The sequence below is a fragment of the Labeo rohita genome, chromosome 23 (genome assembly GCF_022985175.1).
Source record: "Labeo rohita strain BAU-BD-2019 chromosome 23, IGBB_LRoh.1.0, whole genome shotgun sequence".
Taxonomy (NCBI): domain Eukaryota; kingdom Metazoa; phylum Chordata; class Actinopteri; order Cypriniformes; family Cyprinidae; genus Labeo; species Labeo rohita.
In genome coordinates, this window is record NC_066891.1 from 29856328 (window position 1) to 29868616 (window position 12289).

At 35.4% G+C, this 12289-nt stretch overlaps 1 protein-coding gene across 2 annotated transcripts; it reads left to right on the forward strand.

The window, feature by feature from the left end:
• Window positions 1–247: 247 nt before the first annotated feature.
• zgc:114123 (uncharacterized protein LOC569174 homolog) lies at window positions 248–10707 on the forward strand. Of its 2 annotated transcripts, none has more exons than XM_051095846.1 (16): window positions 248–674; window positions 2247–2278; window positions 2360–2524; window positions 2636–2761; window positions 3134–3193; window positions 5073–5243; window positions 5365–5445; window positions 5682–5808; window positions 5949–6025; window positions 6124–6169; window positions 6581–6648; window positions 7759–7878; window positions 7953–8020; window positions 8106–8133; window positions 8218–8342; window positions 10203–10707. In XM_051095846.1, exons 1-16 carry the CDS (start codon window positions 428–430, stop codon window positions 10369–10371), a joined length of 1710 nt encoding a protein of 569 aa, XP_050951803.1. In that variant the 5' UTR covers window positions 248–427; the 3' UTR covers window positions 10372–10707. The 2 variants fall into 2 exon arrangements, with proteins under 2 accessions (XP_050951803.1, XP_050951804.1); XM_051095847.1 differs by having other exon boundaries at window positions 5952–6025.
• The last annotated feature ends 1582 nt before the right edge of the window (window positions 10708–12289 follow it).

Consider the following 12289-nt stretch of genomic DNA (forward strand, 5'->3'; position numbering starts at 1 on the left):
CGCGAGTTTGGCACCGCACAACAAACTTACAACAGACGATTGTGGGTAGCGTGGGAAATAAACATAAGTTTTACCATCATAATGCTTCTGAAACTAATATTTTGAGGGGTTTTTTTTAATTGTTTAAAAAAAACGATGCTGCAAAATGGGCGGTCGCTTCATTTCGAACCATTTGATTCAGTCTGAACGAACCGATTCATTACAAGTGAATCGCAGATCCGAAAATCGAGTCGACACGTTGTCAGATTGACTCAGTTCTCAGGTGCAGTTAATTACCGTCATTAAAGAGAAGAAGTGTGAAACACACGTATAGAAAGGAAGCTTTTATCGTTGTGGAAGTAATATTTTATTCAAGCTGCGTTTTAAATACTAGAGGTGTTTGATTCTTTATCAGTTGAGAAGCTGAAATTCACTTATTTTGGAGGAGATGATGGAGTTGGCTTTATATGACATGAACACAGGCCAGAGGTGTTCATATGATCAGATGTCTCTGGCGGAGATGCTGGAGGTTCAGGATCATCCAGTGAGTGAGGAGCAGGCCTGGGCTCTGTGTTATCAGCTCTGCTCCATACTCTCACATCCGTCCCGTGAACAAACGTGGAAAACGGCCGCAGATGCCGTGTTGTTGTCCCGAGACGGCAGCGTCTCTCTACGGCCGATGAACAGTACTGCCGGTAAGAGCACTGGTGAGCTGTGTAAAATAGAGAGCACTGCAAGAATATACATTTAGATTATGATTTTTAACAGTAAATGAACTTGTGTTTAAGATTGATGTGAAAGTGTAACATTTGTGTTTAATGGATTCAGTAAGCTGTCCACTCATTGCAAACAAAATCATTTACAGTAATTTACAGTACACTAATTAAAGTTTGAGGAATTACTCATATTTCTGTTAAAACTAGTGCTGTCAAACAATTAATCGCCATTAATCGCATCCAAAATAAGTTTTTGTTTACGTAATATGTTTGTTTCTGTTTATGTATATAAAAATAGACAAGCATGAAGTATGTTTTTAAAATATTTACGTGTATTTATATTCATATAAGATATACTTAAAGTAGGTCTGTCAAACGATTAATCATATACAAAAAAGTTTGAGTTTGCCTAATGTGTGTTTACTGTGTAATTATTATCTATATATAATACAACAATGCAGTTTGTACAATACCAATGTTTTATGTTTAAAAAGCATTTAAAAATATGCTTTTATTTTTGTTTTTCATGCAGTAACAGAAAATTTTTCAATCTATGTCTCATTTTTAATTAACACACACACACGTCTGGTTTATTATCTTTGTGGGGACTCTCCGTAGGTGCAGTGGTTTTTATACTGTCCACACTGTATTTTCTATCCCCTTACCCTAACCCTACCCCTAAACCTAACCCTTACAGAAAACTTTCTGCATTTTTACTTTCTCAAAAAATCTCATTCTGTATGATTTATAAGCTTTTGTACCCATGGGGACCACAAGCCGGTCCCCACAATGTCAAAAATTTCAGGTTTTACTATCCTTGTGGGGACATTTGGTCCCCACAATGTAGCAAAAACAAGTACACACACACACACACACATAAAGTCTATGAGGCAAGGAACTGCACTGAAAATAAATTTAAAAAAAAATTCAAATCACAGGTAAAATATGGACAATGTGAATAATGACAAAGTGTGTCAACATGAAAATGAAAGAACAATTTGTATATAATTTGTATATCTGAGTGTAACTATGTATATATAAATACAAATACATTCAAGTATATATTTAAGAAATATTTAGTATATGTGTTTATTATAATTTTTATATAATTTATATTTTATATATTCATTTTTATGTTGACGCACTTTGTCATTATTCACATTGTACATATTTTACCTGTGATTTTAATTTTTAATTTTATTTTTTAAATTTTTTTCCTCTTTCAGTGCAGTTCCTTGCCTCATAGACTTTTTTTATGTGTGTGTGTGTGTGTGTGATAATTAAAAATGAGACATGGATTGAAAATTTTTCTGTGGCTGCATGGAAAACAAAAATAAAAGCATATTTTTAAACGTGTCAAACTGTATGTTTTTAAACATTTGTATGTATGAACTGCATTGTTGTGTTGGTGAATCAATTAACAAATCTGTTTTTGATGCCAGATTTGATCAAATGAGTCCAATTTGTAATTTTTGTCATTTTACCTTCAAGTGTAATTTTCACATCATCAATACAATAAGAACAACACATTTTTATTGTCTCTTTCTGTAGGTAATTTCTGTGTGGTAGAGACAGAGGAACAGGTAGGTGATTATCTTTTCCTTTGATACATAATCATAAATTGTTCGTGCATGCGCCATTGAGAGCTGTCAATGTGTCTGTAGGCTGTTGAGTTTGTGGGCCGTCTCGTGTATTTGAGTCTGGACTGGGGTCTGGAGACGCAGGTGGAGCGTGAATTAAGCGAGACCTTAGAGATCCTGGTGTGTCAGATGACCAAAGTGAACCTCGGCCACCGTCAGCCCATCTGCAGCATCGCTGACGTCATCCACGTACTGAAATCATTCTTCTGCTCGTTCGTTCAGATGCCAAATAAGCCTTTGGTGTGAATGCATTAAAACATGAGTGCTTGGTGGCTTCTCTGTCAACTGTTTTCCCGACAGGTTTGTAAGGAGCGCCTGTACGATCCGAGTCAGGCCGCTAAACACTACAGGAACGTGTGTTCCAGCCTGTTCTCAGACACCGTTGAGTTGTGTCAGTATCTGCAGATCGTTCAACAGTCCAGGAAGGTGAGAAAGTTCATCAGCACATCTGTGCAGTTTTATAATGGAAGTAAATGGATTGTGAGTTAATGTTGTTCATCCTTGTAGGTCAGTTCTCTTGGTTCTTGTGGTGCAGACAAAAATTTTGCATTTAGTCCTGGTTCACTTAGCATTCACAATGTCATTTTTATGTGTGTGTGTATGTGGTAATATAAATGACTGTTTATGGACTCCACTAACAGAGCAGTTGTACCAATTTATTTTAATTTTCTGTTTTAATTGGACCAATTATGACAAGTGTGAACATGCAGTACATAAGATTTTTCAACATATGGTGTTTTTAGTGTTTTGTATATAATGTGTATATAAATATTTCTTTTATCTTTTCCCCTCTCTCAGAGTCTGCAGAAATTATTTGAATCAGAGACCCAGCTGGTTGCACAGGTGACAACAGACTGGGTAAGCAGCACAGCAATCATCACATCAAAAAAGTCCACTTTGTCAGTCCAGAAAAGTTACAAGTAAATATAACAATAAATTTCACATTGACTATATGTTCCTGGTGGATTCTTACAAAGAAATATGAGTCTCAGTCGATGCCAATAGCCTTGTGGTCCGAGCTGACATATAGGGCCATTGCGCTGCAGGCGACCTGAGTTCGAATCCTGGCTTTTGCACCTTTCCTGATAATTTTCTCCCACTTTGCTTCCTCTCCAACTACACTGTCCAATGTAAATAAAAGCATAAAAACGCCAAAAATAAATCTTAAAAAAAAAAGAAAGAAATATGAGTCCCATTAAGTTGAAGATTTAATATTACATGAAGATTGTTTCGCATTGTAACAGTTTTCATGATATGTAAGCACATTTTGTGCTTTATCAGCTCATTTCTATATTGGCTTGCATCCTGTTCTAACACGACTAGTTTTTATTAAAACCAACATTAAATTCAGTACAATAAGTAGTCACTGTATATTTTTCAGCAGTGAATACTGTATATTTGTCATCTCACATTGCAAAACAAAAAACAAAACAAAAAAAAGATCAAATTTTCTTCATACACTGCTGTTCAAAAGGATCAGTTATATATTATTTTATTTATTTATTTTTAAATAAGTCTCCTCTGCTCATGTTTATTTTATTAAAAAATAATGGAAAAAATTTCATCCTGTGATGCAAAGCAGAATTTTCAGCATCATTACTCCAGTCTTCAGTGTCACTGAACCTTCAGAAATCATTCTAATATACTGATTTATCAATGTTGGAAACGGTTGTGCTGCTTAATACATTTTTGGACCTTTGACTTTTTCAGGATTCTTTGAACAAAATGTTAAAAAGAACAGCATTTATTTAAAATGGAGATCATTTGTTACAATATACACTGAAGTTCAAAGTTTAACGTCAGTAATTTTTCTTTGTTTGAAAGAAATTAAAGGAGAAGTCCACTTCCAGAAGAACAATTTACAGATTATTTACTCACCCCTTTGTCGTCCAAGATGTTCATGTCTTTCTTTCTTCAGTCATAAAGAATTTATTTATTTTATTTTTTTTGAGGAAAACATTTCAGGATTTTTCTGCATATAATGGACTGATATGGTGCCCCGAGTTTGCACTTCCAAAATATAGTTTAAATGCAGCTTCAAACGATCCCAGCTGAGGAAGAAGGGTCTTATCTAGTGAAATGATCAGTTATTTTTATAAAAATACAATTTAAATAATTTTTAATTTTGAACATGTCAGTTAGTGTATGTCGAAAAACTCCCATCTCATGTTCTCCCTCAACTTCAGAATCGTCCTATATCGCTGTTTTACCTTTTTTGTTAAGGGTGTTTGATCTTTTTTGCATGTTCACTTTGCAAACACTGTGTCGGTACTTCTGCAGCGATGTAGGATGATTTTGAAATGATTTTTGAAGTTGAGGGAGAAAATACGATTGGAGTTTTTTGACATACCCTAACTGTCTTGAGTCAGAATACACAGAGTTCATGGAGAGGAAGGCAAGACGTGTGTTTGAGATTAAAAAGTATTTCATCTTTTTTTTTTTTTTTTTTTTTTTTTTTAATGAAAATAACCGATCGTTTCGCTAGATAAGACCCTTCTTCCTCAACTGGGATCATTTACAACCGCATTCGGGGTCGTTTGAAGCCGCTGAAACGTTGAACATCTTGGATGACAAGGCGGTGAGTACATTGTGTAAATTGTTGTTTTGCAAGTGGACATCTCCTTTAATACTTTTGTTCAGCAAGGATGTGTTAAATTTAATAATGATTGTTAGTAAAGACCTGCATTGTTTAGAAGAAGAATTCTATTTCGAGTCATGTGTGTTTTGTGGACTGTAGGTGTCTTCATGGAGGCATCTGGTGGATGAGTTGAGCAGAGGTGTGGTGCTGCGGCCGCTAGCAAAGAGACTAAATGCTGTCACTAAATGCCCACTGCCTGCGGAGACTCCTCCGTTTAACCAGCTCTTGCGAGACATCCAGTGTAGACGCTACACACTGCGGAAAGTTCATGTAAGTATACAGTCAGGGATTGTTCATATTTTTTTTCTTATGTCAGTATATGCTTATGATTTCAGTGAAGCTTTATTAGATTGATTGTCTGTTGTCTGAATGTGTGTTCCTGTGTTTGTAGGATGTAGGAGATGGCAAAAGAAAACTAGACCCTCACCAGACTCTTCTAGAGTTCATCCGCTCACGGCCAAAGTTGCGACCGGTGAGAATTTGCATTTGGAAGTCAAGCCAAGTTGCAAGGAAAAATAACTAACTTTTTCCTTAACTTAAAATTGACACTGTGTGGCCACATGTCATTTAAAGACAAATTTGACCTTCTGATGTATTCATTCTGTATTGCCAGTTTATTTAAAGTTTACTTGTGCAAGATCACATTTCTCAGCTAACTTTGAGAAAGCCTTTGGTTCCCATAGATTTTTTTGTTTTCCTTTTCCTCAGGCATCAGAGCGTAAGATAGGCCTGAAGCCCAAAGAGCAGATCAGTCTGCACGAGTTACTCATGGAGGAGATTCGCTCGACTGACCACTGCAAACGCCTGGCACACAGCATGGAGCCAAACTATAAACGTACAGAAACTTTAGTCTGAAACTCTAGGCTTTAATGTTACTACTTTGTTCACAAAGCAATAGTGAATTTATTTAGCAGTATCGTGGCTTTTTCTGTAACTTCTGAATTTTTAAGTCCCTGATAAATTTAATTTAAACAGCAGATGGCTTGACTATTAATAAAGAAGCTGAAGACCCATCTTTTCTGAAGTCAGCTCCTCACAGGATACATTCAGATGTATGTGACCTTTTCAGATTTCTACCAGCACTCACACAACTGTGAACTTCCAACAGATTATTTATTGCAGTTTCTAACTGTTTTTCTCGACTATGCAGGAAGCTGTTAGTTCAGGAAATGATGTGCAGGATGCCAGCTTCACAGGTCAGATCTTGATTTTTATTTTATTTTTTTTATTTTGTTACTGCTGCTGCTTGTAATAATGCAGATGAGGTTCACAAAGGATCACAAAAGTTGACTTCCAAAAGATTTTAACTGCATTTTAATGAGAATTAAGCACATTACCAATTAATACCTGTTACTACAGTAGTGAGAATTTGGGGATTAAGAGGTCAATTTAAAGTGTCAAAACATTTCCTTTGTTTTTTTTTTTTTTTTTTTCCTCTCCTTTGATTTTTGTATTGGTAATGTGATCTGGACATTTTTTTTTTTTTTTTTTTTCCCATCAAAATTAAAAGGCGTTTCCTTAAAAGTGGTGGTGATTTTCTCACAGAAACATGGATGTATCTCATTTTCCAGTATTAACATGATGTTGTGTCACCCAATCTGTCTTAGATTTCAGACTCTGTACAGGAAAGCGCCGGACCAGATCTTTTGCTAGCAACCGGGATCTCTTCAAAGTGGTGCGTCAATTCATGTCTTGATTGTTATGGTGGATGTGATGAAGACTGCAGTCGTGTCAGTGGTGTTTTCTGTGCATGTTCTGTGACTCAACAAAAATTACTTTGTGCATTTTTTTTAATTAATTAATTTATTTTTTTTTTTTTCCCAGTTCCAGATTCTCATTGTAATTATTATACTAAGCGTGTAGATAGTACTGAGAAGTACTTAAAGTATGTCAGTGGTTTTACTAAATTAAGTCCCTAACCCACCAAAAATACTTTAAGTAAAACTATACTTCTATCTTAAATTGACTTTGGAAAACAAATGACAGTAGAGATTTTCATTTTTGGCAGAAACTTAGTAAAGAAACACTTCATGATGATTTTCTTATTGTTGTGACACTGTCAAACTCATATTCTGAGACCTGTTACCTGAAGATTTTTAGCTAAATTAACAGTAAATGATTGGTCCTAGTTTGACGTTTGAATATATTAATCAACACTAATCATGTTCACACTTAACTTTAGTTTATTCATCTGCACTGATTATTAAAGAAAAACAGAGGAATTGAGGGAATATCAAGTCATGTACTTTGTTCTTCTAAGCTTGTGTGAAACTATAATGGATTTATATGTGACTGTGGACCACAAAACCAGTCATAAGCGTACATTTTTTGAAACTAAGATTTATACATCATCTGAAGGCTGAATAAATAATGATAGGACACTATTTGGTTGAGATAAAACTAGTTGAAAACCTGTAATCTGAAGGTATACTGACAAAATTGCCTTTAAATCTGTCCAAATGAAGTTCATAGCAATACATATTACTGATCAAAATTAAGTTTTGATATGTTTATGGTAGGAAATGTACAAATATCTTCATGGAACATGATCTTTACTTAATATCCTAATGATTATTGGCATAAAAGAAAAATCAATCATTTTGACCCACAGTGTATTGTTGGCTATTGCTACAAATTTATCCGTGCTACTTAAGACTGGTTTAGTGGTCCAGGAACACGTATGTAGTATTAACCTTGTTAATTATTTAAAAAGTATTTGGTTTTAACAGAATTGAAAGTACAGATTCCCAAAGTAATGTTACTCAAATTCTCTGTCCTGTTGAAGGTTAAGAGCAGCAACAAGGGCTCTGTTCTCAAAACGATCGTTGACGTCATGAAAATGCACAGTTTTGAGGAAAAAGGAGACGTGAAGGATATGTCGTGTGAGAGATATCGGGACTGGCGGGTGAGAATTCCTCAAATCCTGATTCGGGAGATAAAAATGTCAACTGAAGTGTCTAAAAGTCTGTTGTTGTTTAGGTTTGTTCATGCTGTGCAATGAGGAGCCTGTATTTCACGTGGCATAACACCTGCTCTCTGTGTCGGAGGTCTGATCGCTTACTTCTCTGAAAGTGTTTATGGTGAAACCTTTTTTTTTTTCTGTGTTGTGACGTTTATGCTGTGTGTTCACAGGGTTGTGTGTCCCGGGTGTTGTATAGAGGTAGGCTGGAGTTTCTCATGTATTGAGTCTTTAGATGTCATTAGTGCCGTCTGGATGTTCATTTGCATCTGTTCCCTGTATCAGATGCGTCTGCCCTCCAAGCGCTGCGTGAACCTTCCTCTGAGCTTCTTCAAGCAAATCGTGATGAAAGATGGTGAGCAAAGCCAGAGGAACTTCTGGAACGAACGCTGGTCCTGGAATTCAGCCTGGTGAGTAGACGATATCAGTGTTTGTGACCTTGAAATAATTACAGAAATACATGTTGTCATGTTGCTTTTTTGTCATTATTGGGTCGCTGATGTATAAGGATTTTTGACAGGCCAATTTTAAAATACAAAAAATCAAACATTAAGAATTTTGTGTATACTCAAATTCATATTCAAATTTAAAATTGTGATTTTAGTTTGTTGTTGTTGTTGTTGTTGTTGTTGTTGTTGTTGTTGTTGTTTTTCACCCATCTCAATGAATTGGCCATAGCCTTAAAAATGTCATGTGATGCGACCGTGATTCATATTAAAATTAATTCATTTCCTTAAAATGCTCAACCTTTTTCTTTTTTTCTTTTTTTTTTAAGATGTTCTCAGTAATGAAAGTGTTGAACTGAGCCGCTACAGCGATCTGTCACAACACATTAAAGAGCCACAAAATTTGTAGTTTGGATTTCTTTAAAAAAAGATCAGATTTGAACACACAGACTTTTTCATACCAAAAGTAACGAGCTCTGTCTTGTATGTCGGCCCACTGTCGGTGTCCTCTTTGCTCCGTGATGTGTTTTTCTCACTGCATGAGAACATGTGTGGCATAAAAGTGCCATGGTTTGTGTCAATAGTAATTAAGAGTAGCGGGAGGTTGCTGGCTCAGATTCTGTGATCACAGCATGAACATCTTTCTTACAGTAGAAAATGAAATCTGGAGTTTGTGCTTGACAGCAGGGTCAAAATGAACATGCTGCCTATGGCAAGCGTTTATTTTACTTTGCTTGGCAGTGGAATCTGGTAAAATAGTTATTAATAAATACTTTTAAAAAATTGCTAATAAATGCATAATTACCAAACTAAAATTACGTTTTTTTTTTTTTGTTTTTTTTTTGTACAAAGATTAAACAAATTGTCTGAAATGACCCAAATTGCATTAAAATCTATTCCAAATGATACTTAAATTGTTTTATGTATATACACCATCAGTTGAATATAAACGCACTAAAAACTGCCAATCTAGGACATAATATCTATAATGGAAAATACTCTGCAGTGGTTGCACCACATGATATTTTAAATTCAGTTCAAATTTACAAGCACAAAATTGGCCACAAGCTAGGTTCACACAAAAGTCACTATGAAATTTATAATAAAAATAAATACTTAAAGAAATAACTTCATATTCATTTTTTTTAGGTCATACCACATGATATCTAAATGTGGTAACTACATACCAGCTGTAAATATATTGTTTTTTTCCAAATTTAAAAAGAGAGTTTGAAACCTGCTTGACGCTTCCATGTGTCATTGACATTGGTATATGAGGCAAATTCCAATCTTTGAATGGATTTCAACATAAAAGTCCCAAAATGGCTTTCTTGATGGTCGCACCACATGATATTTTATAAAATATAAATCATCAGACAAAGTTTGTTTGTATAATATGCAGTTTTATACAGAATTACAAAACCCTTTGGAAATCATAGTGCAGGAAATGAATCAGAATAAATTAAGGCTAATTTCAAAGATGTTTGGCTATGGCCATAAAACAGTTATGGTCAGGCAGTCGTACCACATATTTTGACACTTTGAATAACAGAAAAATTACAAATAACTAATCTTTTTTTGAAAAGTTAAAGTGTGTCTGTACATAGGAGAGGTACTTCATATATATATATATATATAGCACTTTTTTTAATGCATCTAAACAAATTTTTAACTGAAAAAATGCAGTCAGACAGAAAATTTAGGCGTCACGTCATTGACCCTATTCCAGGAGAAATTATGCACATCTGTTTCTAGCAGTGTGTTTGCATCCGTTTGTGTATCAGCTGTATGAGACGCGACTGCTGCGTGTCTTGTTTGTCTCAGGATTCCTCTGGTTCTGGTGTCGTGCGGCTCCGGCTCCACATCCGTTCACACTCTGGCCACGCGCGACTGGTACAGTCAGGACATCTGTGTGCTCTGCCAGAAGGATTTACTGCAGGCGTGTGACTCTCTTCTGTCCAGCTGTCCCGTCACAGACACGCAGGAGATTTGAACACTCTCCCGTCTCGTCACTGTCTTTTTTATCTGTTCCTTTATTTAAATATCGGTGTTTGTGTTTTCGTTGTTGGGTTGTTCACAGTGTGGCACCATGTTGGTTCTAAACGCTTGTTTTTCACCGTAGTTGCATAGTTAGTTTTAAGGTTTTACATTGTGAACGAATTTAAATAAATGTGCTGAACATTTTTATTACAATTTGTATGCATGTGGAGATCAGTGATGAATGGCCTTCACTGCAGTTTAATGAAATGTCAAAGTCAAACCCACAATGATATTTCCCAATGGTTTAAAAATAACTAAAATGGTCCTCAACTACTTCAATAAAAAAATAAGGACAGATGAAGTTTTTTTTAGTTCTTATTCCAGGGAATGTTTTGGTATGGGATTATTGGGAGTGTCGCTTTTCACACACACGAACATGCGCTATGTAGCCATACTGTTTTAATTAACATGTTCTGGTTACTCCAGGAGTTTATTTGAGGTTAAATCTTATTCTGCACGATTAAGTTATTGATCTAGACTAGGGGTGGCAAACATCGGTCCTGGAGAGCTGCAGCCCTGCAGGGTTTTGCCTCAACCCAAATCAAACACACCTGAACAAACTAATCAAGGTCTGCACGATTACTAGAAAGCTACAGGCAGGTGAGTTTTAATTGGGGTTGGAGCTGAACTCTGCAGGGCTGCGGCTCTCCAGGACCCTCATTTATCAAGTGCGTACGCACAGATGTGTGTGTAAGAATAGTTTCACACAAAGTGTGGGATCTATTTGTACTTATCCGCATGCTTACACAGAGAATCTAGTGGTAGACTGGCGATACTACAAAAAGAAAGTGCTGCTCTGTGTTTCCTGTGTCCTTTCATTGCAAATACTCAATTAGTAATTTTGTAATTCAAGCTAGACATTCACATAATTGGTGTGAAAAGCTATAAAAGACATTGCAATTTTTTTTTTTTTTTTTTTTTTTTTTTGCATAATTGTATAAAAAAAAAAAAAAAAAAAAAAAAAAGGCTTATCTTACTTAGAATTTTTGTCTTTTTTTCTAGACAAAATATCTAAAAATTCTTAAATCAAGATGCATTTACTAGATGAGCAAAAACATGAGTAAAATATTCTTAAAACAAGATTATTTTTCTTACCTAACTGGCAGATAATTTTACCTGTTTTCAAACTAAATTCACTTAATTTAGATTGTGAATTAACCTGAATTATTCAGTAATCCCCAGGAAACAAGACTTGCGTGCTTGTCTAGTAAGTGCATCATGATTTAAGAATTTTTAGATATTTTGACTAAGAAAAAAAGATAAAAATAGTAAGATGTAAAGCAAAGTAAGATGTGCCTTTTTTTTTTTTTTTGGCAGTGCAGCTAGGACGTTATGTTGAAATGTAGCTATAGTGTCATGGCTTTTCTCGTTTTGCTGGAAGATTCAGTGCAGAGCGAATTTTTAAAGGCTGCGCTTATTTGTTTAGTAAGAGTCCAAAATGGGTTCTCAGTCAGTACCACTTTCTTTGCTGTGATTTTGGTGAGGTCGTATACATTCACTGATTTATAAAGGAAGAGGCTGTCACCATATATGGTTCATTGGAGGCGTTTCTGAATGCAGATGACCATGAACGTGAACGAGCATGGTGCTTAAGGATATGTGAGATTTATCAACAATGATTACTTACTGATGTGCGTAAGAACCACATGCAGATTTTTTTGTACTTACACACATTCTAAATTTAATTCGTAGGACAAAATTTAGAATCTTTTCTGTGCACTGTTGATAAATGAGGGCCCAGGACCAGAGTTCACTACCCCTGATCTAGACTCTTCTGTGGAAGACTATTAGTGATCAGGCAGACATATTAGTCAGGGTTGGCAGTTTTTCACAACAAAATCTGCCCAATTGCTACTCAAAACTAGCCCAAT

Bases quoted from the DNA above. Each gene is read 5' to 3' on its own strand.
- zgc:114123 (XM_051095846.1), top strand. From the start codon at position 428: ATGATGGAGTTGGCTTTATATGACATGAACACAGGCCAGAGGTGTTCA. The intron at 5,244-5,364 runs GTAAGTATACAG...CTGTGTTTGTAG, and splicing joins ACACACTGCGGAAAGTTCAT to GATGTAGGAGATGGCAAAAG. The intron at 8,021-8,105 runs GTCTGATCGCTT...GTGTGTTCACAG, and splicing joins ACCTGCTCTCTGTGTCGGAG to GGTTGTGTGTCCCGGGTGTT.